The 21321-nt window shown below is 44.6% G+C and overlaps 1 protein-coding gene across 1 annotated transcript; it reads left to right on the plus strand.

The window, feature by feature from the left end:
* The first annotated feature begins 1608 nt into the window (after positions 1-1608).
* On the plus strand, positions 1609-20958 carry aldh1l2 (aldehyde dehydrogenase 1 family, member L2). The gene is made up of 23 exons (XM_080885978.1): positions 1609-1856; positions 4168-4312; positions 9755-9989; positions 12058-12223; positions 12383-12484; positions 13043-13132; positions 13215-13349; positions 13534-13659; positions 13770-13861; positions 15454-15601; positions 15697-15816; positions 15910-16037; positions 17522-17672; positions 17758-17828; positions 17936-18041; positions 18129-18216; positions 18560-18653; positions 18724-18823; positions 19022-19120; positions 19233-19398; positions 19923-20028; positions 20115-20314; positions 20676-20958. The coding sequence occupies exons 1-23, from the start codon at positions 1809-1811 to the stop codon at positions 20729-20731; spliced, it is 2772 nt and encodes a 923-aa protein (XP_080742104.1). The 5' UTR covers positions 1609-1808; the 3' UTR covers positions 20732-20958.
* The last annotated feature ends 363 nt before the right edge of the window (positions 20959-21321 follow it).

The following is a 21321-nucleotide window of genomic DNA, read 5'->3' on the forward strand; positions in this document are numbered from 1 at the left end:
GATGGGATGGAAGGAAGAAGAGAAGCAAAGAGTGATTCACAGGCAGAGCCTAAGCGCTGTCACCAATCTTTGCATTTTGTTATTATCTCATGACACTTGTTTAATCTGCTACCATCTCTCCTGTGGACTTTTTAATGTCTACAGTCTCAGATCAGCACAGCCCTGCCCTTCCCATATTAGATTCTTGATAAATGTGTGTTGTTGTTATTCAGCCTGGTTCAATGTGCCCCTTTTTAACTTTGAGCACCCGCCCCTTTAAACCTCTCTGCACGGCCCTGCGTACTGGTCCAGGTCTGTGTGGGTGAACATATTCCAGTCTGTGTTTTTAAATCTGTCCTGGAGCACTGCGTCTGTCCCCTCTGGCCACACTTTAATTGTCCTCACAGCAGGTTTCACACGTTGGATGAGTGGTGAATACCGAGGTGTAAGGAACAGGGAGAGATGGTCCGATTGTCCAATGTGGGGGAGGGGTGTGGCTTTGTAGGCTCCAGCCAGGTTGGAATACACATGGTCTAAAGTCTTGTCTCCTCTGGTGTGGCAGGAGACATGTTGGTGGAATCTGGGGAGGACTGACTTTAAGTTGGTGTGGTTGAAGTCGCCAGCAACAATAAAAGCAGCCTCGGGGTGTTTATTCTGGTGTTTGTTAATGGCTGCAGAAAGTTCTTTCATGGCCAACTTAGCATTAGCGTCGGGGGGGGATATACACGGCAGTGAGTATGATAGAGGTGAGTTCTCTGGGGAGGTAATAAGGTCTGCATTTGACCATTAAAAACTCCGCATTAGGTGAGCAGTGACTCTCAGTAGTAGTGGAGTTCATGCACCAAGCATTGTTAATATAAATGCACAAACCTCCACCTCTGGTCTTGCCGGAGGCATCTGCGGCTCGGTGTGTGTGGCGTCCTGCTAACTCGATAACATTGTCCGGGCAGCTGTTGTTCAACCATGTTTCGGTGAAAAACATGACATTTTTAATGATGTTATTCATAATAATAACATCATTAAAGGCAGTGCTGTTTTTATCACTGTACTGGAAAAAGTGCTCTTATACTAATAGTAAGACTTTAGGCTGACAGCATGCAGTCTGTTGGGCAGCTTTAAGACGGATTGCACTGCCCTTTGCCGCTTACAGGAATAAATGAGTGCTTGATCTGCCAGCAGCCTGTGTCAGTTTGAACCTGTGCTGGCCAGCTGTTTGATTAGAGCCTTTTCCACGTGGGAGTTTGGGCAGGTGCACAGCAGAGTAGATATTTTGGGCTTTTTCAGTGTTTGTTTGACAGATACACAGAGAAAGGACAGGAAAACGTATTTTTGGTTTTTCTGATGTGAATTATGGTCAATATCTTTTTCAGAGGTCCACAGTTTAGCTTTTGGCAGAATTTATGACAGTAACTGAATCTACACAGAGATAAACATGTATGTATAATTCGCTTAAGTCATTCACAATCCCAGACTAAAGCAACGTATAACGAGCTCAATGACCAATAACCATGAGAAGGACGAATTCCCACGCGTGACCGCGCCGGCAAGGAGGTAAAATAAGCACCACGGGAACGCGCACGTCCGGTACAGTAGGCAGGACGTACCGCGTCTGCTGCCGTCGAGTATAAGCTGGCTGTGACGAGCCCACACCACGGTCCGCCGCTGAGTCTGGCTCACACGGGCAGCATAAGGTGCAGCGTGTGAAGACAGGAGCGCGCCTACCTCAGCTGGGGGCTCTGAACATCCGGCAGCGTCTCGATTTATTGTCGTTTCTATTGCATTGAACACACACGCGCGCATATATATTAAAAACAAACAACAGCGCCATTATGTTGTGGACGGCGAGTCAAGTCTTGAGGAAATTCTCCACTTCATCCGTGAGTAACGTTGCAAACAATCACCGGGGTTTGATGCGTGAGCTGCTCTGATTGCGCGAACATCGTTTCTCTAAATGTGTCTGTGTAGCGCTGAACGCATGCAGCGGTCTGCGGGTCATGAGGAGGACTGAGCCAGGCTCGGGTCTGACTGCACTCATTCTTAGTAAGTCACTCAGCTGCTGTATTTTCAGCCAACACGGGAAAAGATGGTGCACACTTTGCCACGTTACGGTGTCAACGGCGCCCTCCTCCTCTGTTCCTCCCGCTGCGCGCTCGGACGGAGCTGGCCTTTACTGTACAATATCTGGAGGAGTTGCATCATCATCACAGGAGGCTCACAGTGTACTGGCTGGAGCCCGGCTTACTTACGACCCTGCTGGGCTGAAAGAGGCAGCATCAGACGGGCTCTTTCATTTCTTATCTATTTACCGTGTCGCTTGGAAGTTGCTGTGCAGCAGCAGCCAGACCTGTCAAATGTGCACTTGACAGGATCTTACATATGTGCATGGGAAACCTGAAACCTCCATGCTTAACACATGAGGGGGAGGTTCTGGCATGCACTTGTCACTGCTGAGTAAGGGTTGTAATCTTCATCAGCCAATAGCTTTTCTCTGAGCTGCCTTTAGCCAATAACAGAGTTAAAGGCCACTAAGACCGCCAAGGGAGGTTGAGATTTAAGGATTTCTCACATATGCAATGAACAGGTGTAAAATAAAATATTACAAGGGTCTGACAAAAAGTCAATAATATGTAACTTCAGGGAAAAAAAGCTTAATGATGACGGACATTTGCCCTGGTTGTGAAAAGTTATATTATGGGAAACAGAAGCAAAGAGGTTTCTGCTGCCCCAGTTTGACTGTCAGTTTAATCAGAAACTGCTGTGCTGTTAAAACTTGTGAGCTCGCCATCGTTTCTTTATATTTTGCTTTCAAAAAGTTTTAAAGTGGTCTTGAGTTATAGTTTTCCAGGCTCTTTGGAGGTCTTTCAAAGTCCTTCTTTGGACATTGGCCACATTTTTACTCATTTTCAGTCCAGTCATTAAACCTGACCATTTTCAGAGCACTTTGTTTGTCAACTTGAATCAGTCAGGCATGGACAAAGGACCAAATTCAAGAGAAGAATGGTTGAACCCATTTTAAACTGCATGTTTAGGCATAAAAGAGTATGTTGCACCAACAAGGTGGTTCCCAAACAGCTGTTAGCCAGAGAAGTGGGATATCTCTGTAGGTGCACTGTGTTCTTAAAAAAACAAGACAACTGGAGGACAAAAGAAGAACAAGCAGGCATAAAAGAGTATCTGCAGCAGATGACCAATATCTGAATGTTAGTTCTGTAAGAAAATGATCAAATCCTGCACACAGCACCTAATAGTGCGCCTGCCCTGCAGTTGGTTCGTCTACTGTTTTCATAAACCTGATGAGAAATAGTCTCAGTGGAATCGTGGCTGTCAGGAATCCATTGTTAAGGATGGAAAACAGGGAGAAAAGGATGAAGTATGCAAGAACTGGACTGACAGTAATTGTGGAGGATGAATACAGATTGGAGATTTTTGCTCAAACTTTAGTCAGTATATACAGAGGTGAGTATTCAGTCATGTTTAAAATACTCGGGGCTGCGTTCCAGCCGGTGGACACAAAGTACTGTCAGAGTTTGGTCCAGCGTGCGGTCACATCTGGGAAGTGCCTGGGAACAGCTTCATTTTTCATGATCCCTCGCACACGACATATACTGGATATTAAACACACTATCAGTCATGGATGGGCCGTCCCAGAGCCTGGGCCACCGCCTTCTTCTCCTCCTGATTCTTCTTCTGATTGTTGTTGTTGAAGAGGTTTAACTTCATCATGACCGAGAACAGAACTAAAGGAAACCCGCCTCCAAAGAAGAGCTTTGGAATATCTTTCATGAAGCGTAGAGAACAATTACTGATGATTATTTAACGACATACAAGAATTCCTGCCTAAGCGAGTTCAGGCTGTGTTGAAGAATAAAGGTGTTCCTACCAAATATTGGCTTTCCTGTTTCTTCCACACAACTGTTTTTTTCTATTTATGTTTACAAATTTGTTACAACTATTTTTGCCAGTTACATTCCAAGAGAAAAGAGGTGTGGCTTAAGACCTTTGCACAGTACTGTAGGTCAAAGTAAAATAACTGCTTACTGGAAGTTGCATAAAATCTATTGAACTGTAGTGAAGTGTCTAAAGTCTTCTTCTGCAGAAAGACTAGGGCATGAGCATTTGCAGTGTTTCCAGTATGTCTGATGTGCTTTCAGTGAAGTTGAAACTTGTGTGTTTTTGCTCCCTTTACAGCATCATTACCAGAACAAGTTAAAGCTAGCAATTATTGGCCAGAGCCTGTTTGGTCAGGAGGTCTACAGCAACCTGAGGAAGCAGGGGCACAAGGTGGTGGGTGTGTTCACGGTCCCTGACAAGGATGGCAAGGCTGACCCCCTGGGTAAGTTTCCTGTTCATTCACAGGTTTCTCTCTGACATGTCAGATACCAAACTTTCAACATTGCTGTCTTCTTGTCCTCCCAGTTTGCTATTATTATTTTTAATAGTGGGGCATTTGGAGTCACTACTTCTTCAGTTGGTAAAATAAACACCTAAGAACGATGGAAAAGCGTTGTGTTCTACAGTACAAGGAAATGTTTCATTATCAACCCAACTATCAAACAGGCTGCCTGGGCTTGTTTTGTCATTTTGGCCGTAAAATTACAAATTAATTCTCATCTTATAGGAACCTTTAGAAATCTAGCCAGAGCTGCGTTTCTGCCTGTGTTCAGACTCTAGTACCTTGTGAAGGCTTTGTGCTACTGATAGAATAATATCCCCATAAAGCCTGTTTTATCTTCTTTTCGAAACACTTTGAATTTTGTCTCCAATCGCTAACAGAGTCGTGGCTTTTCAAAGAGCCTCGCCACAAAGGTTTGAGTCAGTTTGTGTCACACTTTGTAGAAGTGGAGGAACTTAAAGTTTGTTCATGTAACCCATAATTATCTAAAAGAGGTGTTTGGATCCACCTTAAGAATACAGGTCTAGTTCTAGCTTCTATTTTAATTCCTGAGCTCTTCAGTTGTGTTTTCGTCTGTTTGGTGCTGAGTAGGTGTTAAGTTGAAATGTTAAATGTTTGTCATTTTTATGTTTACCATTTGTACATAGTATTAAAGAATTCTTTCTGTCCTCCCCTCCCCAGATCCTTAAGATTCTGGGAGGGGGGGTGGTAGTGTTTTTATCACAGTAACACCCTTGTTTGATGTTAGCAAACCTCCTCCCCTTTGTATGGCTTCACTGTGTTATCTAGGGTGAACCATCTAGGGTGTGGGGAGACTACCCTCTTTATGACCAAGGATGTTCCTACTGTGCTTTTATGTTATATGACCCTTTGATCAGCAGGAACACACACACACACACACACACACACACACACACACACACACACACACACACACACACACACACACACACACACACACCCCCAGTGCCTTGTCTTTGTAACCAAGGGGGGTTACGGGGGAAGGTATGTGTTGTAAACTATTGTTTATTGTGTGAACGTTGTCAATAAAAGGGAGCGAGAGGGGGCCGAGAGAGAGAGAGGTTATTTGTGATGAGCTGAGATACCGACAAGGCCTCCCTTGCAAGTAAAACGATCGATCGCCGTTGCCTTGTTTTTCTTTCACGGGAATAAGTTCTGGGATCAGCGTGGTCTGACTTTAGACCCAACAGTAGGTAGTTTAGCAGTAGGGCTGTGCGATATGACCAAAATCTCATATCCCGATATAAGACATCTATCGTCCGATAACGATATAAATCACAAATGTAACATTTTCTGTAAATTCTGTGAATCTCGGGCAGCTCGACTTGCGTGAAGTGTTTCCAGCTGGACGTCGTGGACCTGGAGTCGAGTGTTTTAACCGATGCATGAAACGATACATTTTTAGACATGAGTTGTAACGGCGCCGTTTTCTTTGTGAGTATTTATTACACGGCGTGCTGCGGGGAGAAGCCTGTTCTAACGTTTGAGTCTAAGGTTTATTTTTTAGCACCTGGCGTCTTTTTTACTTCTCATCCGTAAATAATCTCCTCTTTCACATGATTCAGTTTATTTTGAAAAGTCTCAACAGGATCTTGAGCTTTATTGTGAAAGGTTTATGTGGAAAATAAACAAGCGGACACGCGATGGTTTTACCCTCGTTGTTGCTAACGACAACGCATAAAAACAGGCGCTTGTCCATCCTTAGTGTGGTTATATTAAATATAAGAGAAAGAGAGAACTTTAACTAATGAATACAGCCACTACAGTGACATCAGAACCATGAAAAATATCGCCGTAAACCGTTTATTTTGTGACACCACGAAACAAACGACAGCGTAAAATGAAACGATAGATGTTTTTATATCGTCATCCGATATATATCGTTACATCGAGCAGCCCTATTTAGCAGTGCCAAATGTTCAGCTGAGACTACGACAAACGTAGGCTGTAAAATCAAAATAATGTGCTGTAATAAATTCACATGAAGGGCAGGCTATGCTACTCCTTTCAGTTATTATTGCAAATAGGGAAACTTCTTTTTCCTCGCCCCTGATTAGATCGTGTAATGCTTAAACATTTAGATGCTTGTACGTGACAGCAGCACTACTATTTAAAGTTCAGTGTTAATCAGACTGTGTAAACTTTGAAATCACATATAACATTACAAATAAAAGAGATTACAATTAGAATCTGCATAAAACTAATAACAGCCTGTAGGTGAGATGAAGCTCTGTCCCTGGTACTAACTGTGGGTCACCAGAGGCCTGTGCTGCAGCTGAGGTAGATGCGTGTTGACTACAGTGCTCCTGGACAAAGACAGGCCTTTATTCTGCATTAGTTGCGGGATAGGGGCTCCATTGTCTGTGTGAGGAGAGGCCCTGTGTGGCCCAGAGATGTAACTCTGAGGTGAAAAGTCTGCAACAGGGAGGGTGCGCTTTGGTGATGCCGTCTCACCACGGAGCATCATCTGCTGCCTCCTGGCTTCACCTGTTGTTGAAAACTTAATTTCTTCTTCTATGGTTCATAACCTGGAGCAGATCTCTACATTGCATCATCCCACTGTTTGTATATGTTTGAGTTTTTTTCAGTTCAATTTGACTTACATAGCACCAAATCACAACAAAAGTCTCCTCAGGGTGCTTGATATTATATTATATTATATTATATTATATTATATTATATTATATTATATTATATTATATTATATTATATAGTTTTGAGATCCCTTCCCAGACGCCTTAACGCCCACTCACATCCTGGGCCATCTGACCTCAGGAATTCACATGATAAGGTGGGGCCAGGTTTCACAATGAACACACCCGAAACTCTGGCTGATTGGGACCCACGCCCAGTTTCCCACCTTGGCTCATGTGATTAGAGGATCATCAGGGGGTCCTTTTGTCCCTCTGTGGGGGGAAACTCCCACTAGGTTTATATCTGGGACTCTCCACCATTTGACCTTAGAACTGAAGAAGCTTCTCGGATGAGAGGTGAAACGTCTTCAAGCAACTTAAAGAAGTCCAGACGCTTTTCTTTGCAAGCTCCTTTGACAATAATATAGTATAGTAGTCTTTCTACGATAATGGAGAAAAAACCTCAGATGACCCACTATGAGCAAGCACTTAGCAACAGGGGGAAGGAAAAGCTTCCTTTTAATAGGAAGAAACCTCTGACAGCACCAGGCTCATGGAGGGGTCGCAATCTGCTGTGACCAGTTAAGGGTTGGGGGGACGAAGACTAAAGGATCCTTTTGGGCAGAAGTAGTTTTCATAAGAGTTTGTGGTGTCATTGTTAGCATCTTGTGGCATCCGTGTAAAGTAATGAGCATGATTTAGGACTGAAGGGGAGTACTCATGCTTACCTGGTGCACTTATTACAGGCTGTGTTGCAGCGTAAAGAGTCCTCCTCGACACCTCACTGTTAATCTGTTTTTTCTTTTTCTTTTGAAGCATTTTCACACAAAGCCACTTAAACATTTTTATATATTATCCTGAGCAGTTCATTGCATGTGCAACAAGTATGTATGAATTTTTACATGTCACGCTTCTCAGGCAGCTTTCAAGTCTCCACAAGTTGATTTTCACATTGAAATGAACATTTCAGTTAGTGTTATCTAATCTTTGCTAGTGCTAGATTAGCAGCGGGACAAAGTTGGCAAATGCCCAGGAGCAAAAGAGCCTCTGACGATCACTGTTTGCATAGTCTGTAGGATTAAGATAAGATAAGATAGAACTTTATTAATCCCTCGGGTGGGTTGCTCTGGGAAGTTCGATTTCCAAAAAGCACAGCACCGACAGAAGTTACAGAATATCATATATATATATACACACACACACACACACACACACACACACACACACACACACACACACACACACACACACACACACACATATATATAAATACAGAGACAAATATAAATAAAATATACAAAGGGGATAAATAGAATAAATAGGAATAAAAAATAAAAATACAAGTGAATTGCACATTTCAAGTATTGAGTCTATTGCACTGTTGACTATTTACAAAAAGTATTGCACAAAAGGTATTGTACAGTGAGGTGAAGAGGCACTACAGCTTAGTTGTTCCCCCCTCCTTTGTCCTCCTGTTTCCCCTCCCTCTCCCCTCCAGAGAGGAGTTAAACAGTCTGATGGCGTGTGGGACAAAGGAGTTTTTAAGTCTGTTAGTTCTTGTCTTGGGGAGAAGCAACCTGTCACTGAACAGACTCTTCTGGTTGTTTATGGCCGTGTGCAGAGGATGCCCAGCATTGTTCATAATGTCCAGCAGTTTTTTTTAGTGTCCTTTTCTCTGCCACTGTCACCAGAGTGTCCAGCTTCATGCCGACCACAGAGCTAGCCTTCCTGATCAGTTTCTCCAGCCTGGATGAGTCCTTCTTTGCTGTGCTGCTCCCCCAGCACACCACAGCATAGAAAAGTACTCCAGCAACCACCGACTGGTAAAACATCCTCAGGAGCTTCCTGCAGATGTTGAAAGACCTCAGCCTCCTGAGGAAGTACAGTCGGCACATTACAAATGCAAATTGTAATATCTCAAATTGCCTTCAAGGGCCTTTAAAGCCAAGTTTAAATAAATAAATGACATGATACATTTTAAGGAATTAATTTTAAAAGTAAAAGGTTTCTGGTGTAGCAAGTGGATATTTATGTTTTTACATCTAATCAGGACAGAAAAATGACTTTTTAAGGGTTATATGTTGAACAATCAAAAGTCCAGTGCAGCAGTGTCCCTGTTACATGATGCAGCATCTTTTTATCCTAACTTTTAAACACTCCAACACACCAACTGTTCCTCTGTTCCCACGGCGGCCGCCAACCAGGGGCATTTGTTCCATGTCACTTCCCATCTCTTTATTTTATTCTCCGGCTAAAAACAAAAGGGTTTATATTTAAATGAAGGTTGACGTTAAATTAAAATATATTGTTGGTCACAGTTTATAATAAACTGATTGTAAATGCATTATTTACTTACAGTGTCTTCAGACTGTGGTTTTCCTTCATCTTAAGCTGTGCCAGTGTTGTCTTCTCCAGTTATTCCAGGAATTTAATTTTAAGTCACACTCCTTACAGATTATCTGATGTCCTTCTGTGCATCAAAATCTCTTCAAAGACATACTTTGTAAACACTTTGCCTGCCACAGTAGCTGTGTAACTGCAAGCCACTTTGCAGCCAGCTCATCCTTTCATTTGTTGTCTGATTTAATCCATTTTATAGTCTTTGTCTTTTCTAAACTTGCAGTATTTAATTTCTGACATACACTTAGACTTTTAGCTCATTACTCAGGACCTCCATGAAGCCGTGGCGTTCAGGACTGCATCCCTAAAATGTCCTCTTTTCTCTTAGCGGTGGCGGCAGAAAAAGAGGGGACACCTGTGTTCAAATTCCCACGGTGGCGGGTTAAGGGGAAACCCATCCCAGAAGTGGTGGATGCCTACAAGGCGGTGGGTGCTGAGCTCAATGTCATGCCCTTCTGCTCACAGTTCATCCCCATGAACGTCATCGACCACCCAAAGCATGGCTCCATCATCTACCACCCCTCCATCCTGCCCCTGCACAGAGGAGCCTCAGCAATCAATTGGTGAGAAAGAAGGGGGTTCGAAAGGAGTTTGTTTGACAGCTTGGGATATGCTGGTGATACTGGTACACTGAACAAAGTGGATTTAATTATAAGGAATATAAATATTCTGTCCTATCAAAAGACAGGAAGGCTTAAGAAATGAGCCTTCCTGTCTTGTCAGAGGTTATTTTGGGGAAAAGACCCAACAGAAACAGAGCGACCAACAACGAGTAATCCCAATAAGGCAGAAAGTATCTCCATCGATTGTTGATGGGAAACTGGTCTCAGAGCTCACTGAGAGAGAGAGAGAGAGAGAGCTGTGCAGGAAGTGCGATTATTATTGTGATGGAAGCAAGGGGATCCACACTTTGTTTCCATAAAGTATCCTGATTACATGTTTTTGCAGAAGCTGTTTGCCTGCTCCTTGATCTGTTGTTGAAATTGGTTTATTCGCTTTTAGCTGAGATTCTGACATTCCTGTGGATACCACACGTCTATATTTAAATAACAGATCTGGCGGTACATCCCATTAAACCCGATGTCCCCCCCCCCCCGGTACTGGGGGCGTTGGGGCTTAAACAATAAACAGCAGGTTAATTGTTGTTGTTAATGGCCTTGTTTAGCATGAATGGCCATGTGGGAGGGGTTTATCAGTAGGAAAAGCTGTAAAACTCATGAAAATACAGTTAAAAGTCCAAAATGTATTCTTGTGCTTTTTTGCAGAGATCAAACACGTTAAGAATTATAAATGGCTTCAAGCGCACATTCAGGCCTGTGAGACTCATTTACACACTCATCCGTCTCTTTGTGCACCTGGCCTTTGCCAAAACACCTGCAACCTTTGGAACGTCTTCCCCCATCCTTCCTTACGTAATGGTACGATCCCAGTCTGTCTGTGCATGTGATTGGCCCACCTTTGCCTGTATGGACTCCCAGCAGTGCTGAAGCTTTGGCTCCAACATGCAAACAGTCCATGAATAACTGACATGTGTAATTATGTTTGCCACCCCTGGTCTGGTAGGTTTAAACCTGCGATGTTTGACCTCAAACTCGAAGCAGCCTGGCTTTCTTATCTCTTCTACTTCCAACAACAAATCTCAACCCAAGAAAGGAAAAGTCTCCAAGCTCCTCCTTCATGAAAAACCCCAAACTCTCATGTTAAGTGAGGTTTCGAACTTATTTTCAGCACATCAGTGATCGACAAAGAGCACAGAGACAGTTACAGTTTGCCCGAGCCGAAGGCTGAGACTCACCATAATGTAATGCTGGCTCAACAGGAGCATGAGTTATAGGTGTTGCTTTCTGCAGAAATCTTTCCCACGAGTTTCTTTAACTTAGCAAAGAGGCTAGCTAAGAACCGTCCAAAGCTCAAACTGTTCAGTGCAACTATAAATGTAGTTATGTATAAACATACTTTGATTAAAAAGAAAAACACTGCTCACCATTTTTCTCTAAGTAGAAAGCGATCGTTTTAAGGAAAGGACTGTTGAGAACATTTTCTTAGTAACATTTCAGCAGGCAGTAAAATATGGTATTTAACAGACCGCTGGGCACCTCTGCATGCATCTGTAATAGAACAACACAGTCGGGTCGATGTGTTTCCTGGTTTGACTGTCATAAAAAAGCTATGGGCTTGCTGGTGGTGGAGCGGTGTGCCATAAAACCTTCCTCATTATGGAATCCTTCCTTTCCTGGTTAGCTTTCTCCGCGTGCAGAGGCGCTGACACTTCAAACTGAGCACGAGCCAGTTTAGCAGAAATGCTCACCCTGAAACAATAAATCAAAGATAATCAAATTTGTCTCTGTGTGGAACCTTTATGGTTAAAGTTGTCATGCAGTACAGCTGTCATGTCACACAGTCAATGCGCTGAGTTGCCTTTAATAAGAAACCTGTTGCCCATACAACCTTAACGATGGCTTCTCCCCACTTTCTCTGTATTGCACCTTTAAAGGGCTCCCTGATTGTGGTTTTTTCTGGTTTCAGGATTAACTGTTAGTACACTGTAATGGTCTACTTTATAGCCTTTATCTGTTCTAAATATAATTGTTTAATGACACAGCTCTTTGTTTCCCTTTTATATGTCACCAGGACTCTGATCCATGGAGATAAGAAAGCCGGCTTCACAGTGTTCTGGGCTGATGATGGACTGGATACCGGACCCATCCTGCTGCAGCGCGAGTGTGATGTCGAGCCCAATGACACTGTGGACACACTGTACAACCGCTTCCTCTTCCCCGGGGGCATCAAGGCTATGGTAATCACATGGACCTCAGTATAATGAAAAGGACTAGTTCTAATCATTTGGACCTTCAGCATCTAAACCTACATTGCACTACTCCACCAACCCCAATGTTTGTGCTTGTGTTTGAACTGAAACACTGAGCTGTCACCTGGACTCTGTTTCTTGGTGCAGGTGGAGTCTGTGCAGCTCATTGCTGATGGAAAAGCCCCTCGGACTCCTCAGCCAGAGGAAGGAGCGAGCTATGAAGGCATTCAGAAGAAATCCAACGCCAAGGTGAACGTTAGACGGCAGTCTGAGATCAGGCACTACATCATATCAGGAACGTGCATCGGGTCTGGATTGCCATCAGGGGTGTATCCAGACCTTCAGAATGACGGTCTGAATATTATTCCTGCACAACAACTGTGTATGAGTCGGGTTGTTCGGCTTTATAATAGCTTACAAGAAACACTGATAGAGTCTATCATTTATACGACCAAGCCCAAGTTAACCCCTCTTTACACATGCAGCTCGTACTCTGAACAGCTGCTCAGTGTAATAACTCTCTCACTGGAAATTTCCTATTAGCTGTGCAAGTGAGACTGGTTTGGGGTGGGTCTCCCTGTAACGTGAAAGCGCGAGGTGGAGCTGATCTTAGCTGCTTCCTGATTTGTCACATGGAGAGATGTTTGCTTGCAGCTATTACAAATGTGCTATTCCTGGAGCAGTCTCGTTTTCTAGCATCATTTTTCCACGTGTTGCTAAATCGGAGGCCGTCAGCTGACCTTCCTTCTCTTTCTCGGAAACGTAGCTCAGGCACTGTTTACACTGGCTTCTTCTTGTGTCCCCCAGGTGAATCTGGCACAGCCAGCCGAGGCGATCCACAACTGGATCCGTGGCCACGACAAAGTCCCCGGTGCTTGGACGGTCATTGATGGCCAGGTGTGTTTTCCAGAATGACTGAGCAAAGATAATACCAAACATTCTGGATGTATTTTAAAATCTTCTCTGGGTCTGTCCTCAGTCTGTGACCCTTTATGGCTCCTCCATGTTGGGGGGGTCTGTACCCGAGGGCCAGCCGCTGGACATCGAGGGGGCTTCTCAGGCTGCTCGTGTCACCAAAAACGGGCTCGTCCTGTATGGAACTGACGGCAAAGCTGTGAGTGACCTTATAAAACAAATAACTGAGAGCAAACAAAAGCCGAGCTGGATGAGTGTGTCGGTGCCTCTATTAGCTATCAGACAGTGAACTCCAGAGGCAATAAGGTTAACTCAACCACAGCTGACTGAATCAAATGCACTGCCAGCATGCCTGTTTCATCTTTACTCTGTTTGTGCCACAGCTCCTAGTGAAGAACCTGCAGTTTGAAGATGGGAAAATGATTCCTGCTTCCAAATATTTCTCTTCCGGAGAAAGCGCCAGTGTGGAGCTGACCGATGACGAGAAGACAATGGCAGAGGAGATCAGGGCAAGTGAACCCCTGTGTTATCTGATTCTTTTTAGCCTGCTGTCTCCCAATAGACTGTAAATGATTTAAATGAAAGACATCAGCCCATTTAAAACATTTTTTTACTGCAGAACATCTGGAAGGGCATCCTCAGCAACGTGCCAGCCATTGAGGACACCACAGACTTCTTCAAGTCCGGTGCCGCCTCCATGGATGTGGTCAGGTGAGACGGATCAGTGCAGGGACTGCTCAGAAATGTTTTACCTCTTCTTGTTATCCACAGGTGGAGCAGTCTTTTCATTTTACAGATACGTCATGTATTTTAAGTTGTGCTGAAGATGGCACGCTCAGTTTCTAGTCAGCTCCGTTATACTGAGTTTAGGCCACATTTAAAATCTCAGATCTTTGGGCTCAAATCCTGAATTCACTTTAAAAAAACACAGTCTATACAGAACACTGTGCAGCTAACGCCTTCTTTAAATTTGTTATGGGTAAAAGATACTGGCTTATATCAGAAGTAACCTCTAGAATAAATGCATAGTATAGCTTTTATAAAGAAAACACCATGATAAACCAACTGTGTGCACATTTCACACAAAAAAGAGAAAGTCTGCATAATTTCAGGCTCTGATTCAATAACTGAATTCTACATTTAAAAGTTATTTCAAAGCAGATGTTTCAGTCCAGAGTACCTTTTTCCGACTTTTCCAACCTGACCAGTAAATCTTCATTTTGATATCAGTTATTGTGTTTGTTTGTATATGTCGGGGTTTTTCCACTGTGGACATTGGAAACCACTACAGACTGTATATAAACAATGGACATAGCCACCCTGTTATCATTAATTGCTTTCAGATGCAGTTTGAAGCCTCAGCATGAGTTTAGCTGGTTGGCTTCATAAGCAAGCTGCGTTCATAAACAGTCCTCTGGTTTATGAACGCAGTTCCTCTAGTGGCCACTAGAGGACCTGCGTTCATAAACAGTCCAACACAGAGATGCACGTAATAAAATACTATCATTTTACTCTCCGAGAGCACAGCGTCTTTGGAATGGATTCAGCCAAACAGGAAGTCACATTATTTCACAGATAATTCCATTAAAAATGCTTCACAAGGCACCAGCGCAGTGAGGCCACAGCTCCCTGTGTGAACATCTGTCAGTCAGATTTGACAGATGTTTTTTTGTGTTAGCAATAAAAATCATTCACCTCACAGCTGTTATGAAGGGGTACACTATCCAAAGAGCCTAAAAGCTTTTTATACTGGACTACAAACATGGTTTTAATGCTGTGTTTGGGCATTTTAACATGGGTGTTTGTGCAGTTCCTCTAGTGGCCACTAGAGGAACTGCAGTTTTTTTGTTTTCTTTTCCACTTATGGATTGGCTGCATTTTTTCAGGGCTGTCTGCCTGGGGTAACCACACATAAATGTCTGCTTTTGTAATGTTAAGTGTCCTGTTGTGATTTGGCGCCATATAAATAAAATTGAATTGACAGCTGAATTGCATTGAATGGAATTGTAGCAATTGGAGAGTCTCCTGATACCAGTCTGGATAATACAAAAACCCTGACCCAGTCTCACTGCCAACAATGCAGCTTTAACACACACATTTATATGTGAATAATACATGAACAGAGATATTACATTCGAGGTGATTGGTTTATATCTCGCGCCCTTTAACCAGACAGCAGGAGCTTGGTGTGCGTGTCTCACCTTTAGTTGTTAACATGAATGTGAGTTCACCAAGCAGAAACAAAAGCTTATAAACGTGTAAAAACGCAGTGTGTGATAAAGAGCTGTCCTCACTGTGTGCAGACTGGTTGAGGAGGTGAAGCAGAAGTGTGCTGGCGTGCAGCTACAGAACGAGGATGTGTACATGGCCACCACATTCCAGGACTTCATCCAGATGTTTGTCCGCAAGCTGCGAGGAGAGGACCAGGAGGAGGAGCTCGTCGTTGATTATGTGAGTCTAAATCCGAGCTAAAGCAAAATCAATCAAGTAACGAGGGGAGATCCCGTCACTCAAACCCAGTTGGGGTTTTCTCCATTGTTACCTAGGCAACCAAAGACGTAAACAACATGACAGTGAAAATGCCATATCAGTGTTTCATCAACGGCAAGTTTGAGGATTCAGAAAATGGAAAGACCTATGATAGCATCAGCCCCACTGATGGATCCGTGAGTCACATGACCACACTCACTATGCTCAATGCACAGATTTTCCATGCCATGTTCACTGGATCATGTTTGACGATCTCAACCTTCAACCAGGTGATCTGTAAGGTGTCTTATGCCTCAGTGGGTGATGTGGACAGAGCTGTGGCTGCTGCCAAAGAAGCTTACGAAAATGGGCCCTGGGGCAAGATGAACCCCAGAGACAGAGGAAGTCTTCTTTACAGGTGAGTACCTCCCTCTAGAGGATTACTTTGGGGTTGCAGAAACATCAGAACTGTGGAGAGAGGGGGGGGGGGGTTTGGGGGAGAATCTGATCTAGATTATCATATTAAGATTTGGGACACATCGTCAGTAGTGGACCTTGGATTCATCGGGTGTTGCCAAGTTGGCATACCACAGCTTCTTACGCTCAATTGCTGCCTCCCATGGTACCGTCAGCTCAATGACGTACGCAAGTTTTCAGGAGTTAGACCAAAGGACGAGGTCTGGTCGCAAAATTGTTGTTATGATCTCTGCGGGAAAAATTAGCCTCTGATCCAAGTCCACTTGCATCTGCCAATCCCTGGCAACCTTCAGCGGGCCCAGGTCTGGGTTGAGGGGCTCGTCCTCGGCTTGTCTCCTTCCTGGATAAATGTTGATGAAAACTGACGCTCCTCTTGGTTCGTGAAGGTTGAGCGTTGATGGATTTTCTTTTGCGCTCAACTTTCTCGGCTAGACACCTGAGAACCTGGTTGTGTCTCCATGTGTGTCTGCCCTGAGTAAGGCTAGTCCTACAACCAACCAAGATGTGCTTGAATGTTGCTGGGACTGTACACAGGGGGGAGGATGGGTCCTTTCCAAACCACAGCTGCAGATTTATTGGGGAAGGCAGCACATCGCATGTCGCTCGGATGATGAAACTTAGTCTATTAGACTCCATGTCCCAGATTTCACTCCATGAGAGTTTCCTCTTTTCCACACTCTCCCAATTCATCCAGCGACCCTGCTTGGCCAGCGCTACGGCTCTGGCATGTCTGGCTGTTTCCTCCTGTCGCTGCACCTCCGCCACCACCATTTCCCAACGTTCGGTTACAGATACCTGTTGCCACTGAGGTGTTACTGCTCCAAGACCAAATCCTCCTCTGCCCTGTTGGACGTGACCCACCACGTCACGATGGTGAAGAGCAGATTTCACCTGTAGCACCGATGTGGCCGGGGTCCACTTCCTCCCCGTTGCTAGGGTGGGAGCAGTGCCTCCCACTATGGGGTCCCGGGAGTCCGTGAGTGACATCTCAAGCCTCACTTGTGCACATTCAAACTCCTCTACCAGGCTAGAGATAGGCAATGACAGTATCCTGTCGCTGTAGAGTCCAACGCTGCTGGGGCACTTGGGAAGTCCGAGCCACTTCTTAACGTAGGAGCTCACTAGCCTCTCTAGTCGATTGGCATGATTGAGTGAGACCTCGTACATTGTCAACGGCCACAGTAGTCTGGGTAATAACCCAAACTGGAAGCACCAGAGCTTCAGTTTCCCTGGGAGTGCAGTGTTGTTAATCCGCTGAGGTCATCCGCCAAGTTCTGCCTTAACTGTTCTAGTTGCCACGTATCACTGAGGTCTGCATCGTCCCACTGTCCCAGGCTCTTTATGGGCTTCTCTAAGACTGTTGGAATTGGTTCTCCACGGATATAGAATAGATATAGAGAGTTAACATCGAGCTCCTCCCTTCAGGCTTGCTGACCTGATGGAGGAACATCAGGAGGAGCTGGCCACCATCGAGTCCATCGACTCAGGAGCCGTGTACACACTGGCCCTCAAGACACATGTCGGCATGTCCATCCAAACCTTCCGTTACTTTGCTGGCTGGTGTGACAAGATCCAGGTAGGTGAAGGTTTCTCAGGGTTTGTGTGTTAGTGGCACACAACCTGAGCTCTTCACTTCAGCACACTCTGTCTGTTTTCTGCAGGGTAAGACGATTCCCATCAACCAAGCCCGGCCCAACCGCAACCTGACCTTCACTAAGAAAGAGCCTCTGGGGTAAAAGCTCTGCATTCACTAACCTGAACCTAATTATCCTCAGCTATTTAGACAGTATACACATTTCTGTGGATTTCACTGACTGAAGAGCTTATTTCCTGTCACAGTGTGTGTGCCATAGTCATCCCGTGGAACTACCCTCTCATGATGCTGGCGTGGAAGAGTGCAGCTTGCCTGGCAGCTGGAAACACGCTGGTTCTCAAACCTGCACAGGTGGGTTCATTGTTCCTCGTGCTGTGTACTGTTTCAGTTCTTCCTGGGCATTTTATGTGTTGTAATGATTATTTTTGATATTTACAGGTCACTCCACTGACGGCACTAAAGTTTGCTGAGCTTTCAGTGAAGGCAGGCATCCCAAAAGGAGTCATCAATATTTTACCAGGCTCTGGTAATGAACAGTATCTGTACAGTTTAAACAGGCTCTTTTTGGTTATTCCTTCTTTAGGGAAAGTTCTCAAAGATCAGCGCTGTGAGCACTTCAGTCCTTCTCTCTGTGCTTCATTTGCATCGTTTTATTTGCCTGGAGAGCTAAAACTGTACGATCACAGCAGGGAAAAAGGAGCATTTGTTTGTCCTTCAGCCTGTGTGGATTTTTGTGACTACAACATTAGAAATAGCTGTAGGCAGAACTACTCACAGCACGTGTAGAAGTGTCCAGTTGACTGCAGCACATGTGGAAGATTGTGTCATCCCCCTGGGCTCTGTCACGTGACCTTCTCGATCTCCTCCAGGTGGCGTGGTTGGACAGCGTCTGTCCGAGCACCCAGACATCCGCAAGCTGGGCTTCACCGGCTCTACGCCTATCGGCAAACAGATCATGAAGAGGTAAAACCCGGCTGACTCTTACAGGTCGCACACCACAGCTGCACAGTACTTTACTCTCTCTCTCTCACAGCTGTGCAGTCAGTAATCTGAAGAAAGTTTCTCTGGAGCTCGGGGGGAAGTCCCCCCTCCTCATCTTCAGTGACTGCGACATGGATAAGGCTGTTCGCATGGTGAGGGAACAACGCTCAGGGAACCAATTTGTGATATTTTGTAGACCAGTTAGTTGTGCATATAAATATTAATTATGAATAATCACGAGACAGTTCGGTTCCTTTCAAGGTTCTGGTGTTGGTGAGATCCTGAAACGCCACAGAGTGTGACTGAAATGGCACACTGATGCTTGTGTGTTTGTGCGTGCTGCCTCACAGGGCATGAGCTCGGTGTTTTTCAACAAGGGCGAGAACTGCATCGCTGCCGGCCGTCTCTTTGTGGAGGAGTCCATACACGACGAGTTCATTGACCGAGTGGTGAGTGCCGAAACAGCCATCATGTGACTTTAGAAGAAGCAGAAGAAGCCAAACCGGCATTATTAGCTGTCAGAAAAATCATAATCCTGTCTTTACACCCTCTCCTTAAAAGGTGGAGGAGATCAAGAAGATGAAGATCGGAGACCCCCTGGATCGCTCCACAGACCACGGCCCACAGAACCACAAAGCCCACTTGGACAAGCTGCTGGAGTACTGTGAGATCGGGGTGAAGGAGGGAGCCACACTGGTGTACGGAGGCACACGGGTCGACAGGCCAGGTAGAACACGCCCCTCTCTGGAGGCTAAATGGCTGCTACACTCGTCCTCTGTTGTTTTAGTCCTTGAATACTGCATGTAAGAACAGAAAGATGATTTTCATTACCAATTTAATGTCTCATCTAAAGATTGTTTCTCTTTCAAAAACCAGCCAAATAACTGGGAGCATGAAGTTGGTGCAGAAAAAGCACAAATCGGATTCTAATATATGAGCAAGTTAGGTTGCACCAGCACTGACTGTGGAATCAGTACATTCAGGCCTTATCATGGAATATTCAAACAAACTATTATTTGAAATCTTGAAACCACAGTATAGATTTATAGTTTTCACATGGTCATTGATACCAAATCTATTTTTCCAACATCCATTATGAGCCTGTCACAATAAAAGCACCTGACAGGGCTCAGTCATGGAGCACGAATTCATTTTTTAAAATGACATAAAACAAGAAAGGTCAAATAAAACAGTAAAGCTGCTGTAACGCAGTTCATCAGAGCGTGATTATGGGCGCCCGTCTTCCTTCAGGTTTCTTCATGGAGCCCACCGTGTTCACTGATGTGGAGGACCACATGTTCCTCGCCAAAGAAGAGTCCTTTGGTCCCGTCATGGTGGTGTCCAAATTTAAGGACGGGTAAGTCGAGGGTAACGAGTATCACACCGTAGAGTCGTGGCTCGGTGTTTCATATCCTCGCTCTGCTCTTTTCCTCCAACCTCCAGAGATGTGGACGGCGTGCTGCAGAGAGCCAATGACACGGAGTACGGTCTGGCTTCAGGCGTGTTCACGCGCGACATTAACAAGGCCATGTATGTGAGCGAGCGGCTGGAGGCTGGAACCGTGTTTGTGAACACCTACAACAAGACTGATGTTGCCTCACCTTTTGGGGGTTTCAAGCAGTCAGGCTTTGGCAAAGACCTCGGTGAGAAGACAACTGGAATTTATTACATTTATTTAATATTATATTCAAATTTTATTTGTCACACACACAACCATACACAGTATGACATGAGGTGAAATGCTTGTAGCTGTGCGATGCAATGCCTGACCATTAAATGACAGTGGTTTTACAGTATTTACAATTTACAGGTTATACAAAATTTACATGAGTAGGGCTGTTTCAATTCTGACTTTTGAATTGATGCTAGCTGGCGTGGTGGTCACGCTTACTGATAAGCTTCTGTTATTCAAAGTAAATATATGACGTTATTATAACTCCTTTTTTTAAAGTAGGAAACCTTTTGTCCCACAAGCTTTTAACAAGTTGTCGTTTGTGTCCACAGGTGAGGATGCTCTCATGGAATATCTCAAGACCAAAGCAGTGACAGTGGAATACTGAGGCTCACAATCTCCCAATGAACTCTGAACAAGAACAGGAACTCAGTGTGTGTGTGTGTGTGTGTGCAAATGGTTCAGAGCATGTGTACTGTATGAGTGATGGGGGAAAGCTTGGTTGACCTTGAGGTGGACAACATGCCTTCTTTGTTTTGCAGCCATGTTTCCACAGCTGGTCCCTGAGGAGCCGAGCTGCTCCTGGCTGTACTTTTAAAATGTTTTTTACCTTTCTCTGGTTTTTCATTCTTGGATCACCTGATCTGTGTACTGCCATCAGGGTGCCGTGTGTGCTGGATGCCTTTCGGCTCACGTTTACTCACCCACGAATACTGCAGCTTTGTGTAGGCTGCAAACAAAATAGCAATATTAAACATCCATACTGGTCCGAAAAATGGGGATGTTTGAGTCTAGAAAGCAGCATTAAAATAGCTTTACAAATTTTCAGGAAGCTTCCTGATCAGCGGTGCTCAGCACACAGTTCTGGAACAAGGCTAGGAAAACAGAAGACACGTAAACCGTGTGAGAAGCAGGATAAACTGAGGCCAGCGGTCAGGACATCGCTGTTTGGACAGACGTCGATCTCTTTGGCTGTAA

This window comes from Rhamphochromis sp. 'chilingali' (assembly GCF_963969265.1).
Source record: "Rhamphochromis sp. 'chilingali' genome assembly, chromosome: 7".
Lineage (NCBI taxonomy): Eukaryota > Metazoa > Chordata > Actinopteri > Cichliformes > Cichlidae > Rhamphochromis > Rhamphochromis sp. 'chilingali'.

What these genes read in the sequence shown, in the direction of transcription:
- aldh1l2 (XM_080885978.1), top strand. Translation starts at nt 1,809, where the DNA reads ATGTTGTGGACGGCGAGTCAAGTCTTGAGGAAATTCTCCACTTCATCC. An exon ending in GGAAATTCTCCACTTCATCC is followed by an intron (nt 1,857 to 4,167) that starts GTGAGTAACGTT and finishes CTCCCTTTACAG; the next exon opens with CATCATTACCAGAACAAGTT. An exon ending in TGGCAAGGCTGACCCCCTGG is followed by an intron (nt 4,313 to 9,754) that starts GTAAGTTTCCTG and finishes CTTTTCTCTTAG; the next exon opens with CGGTGGCGGCAGAAAAAGAG.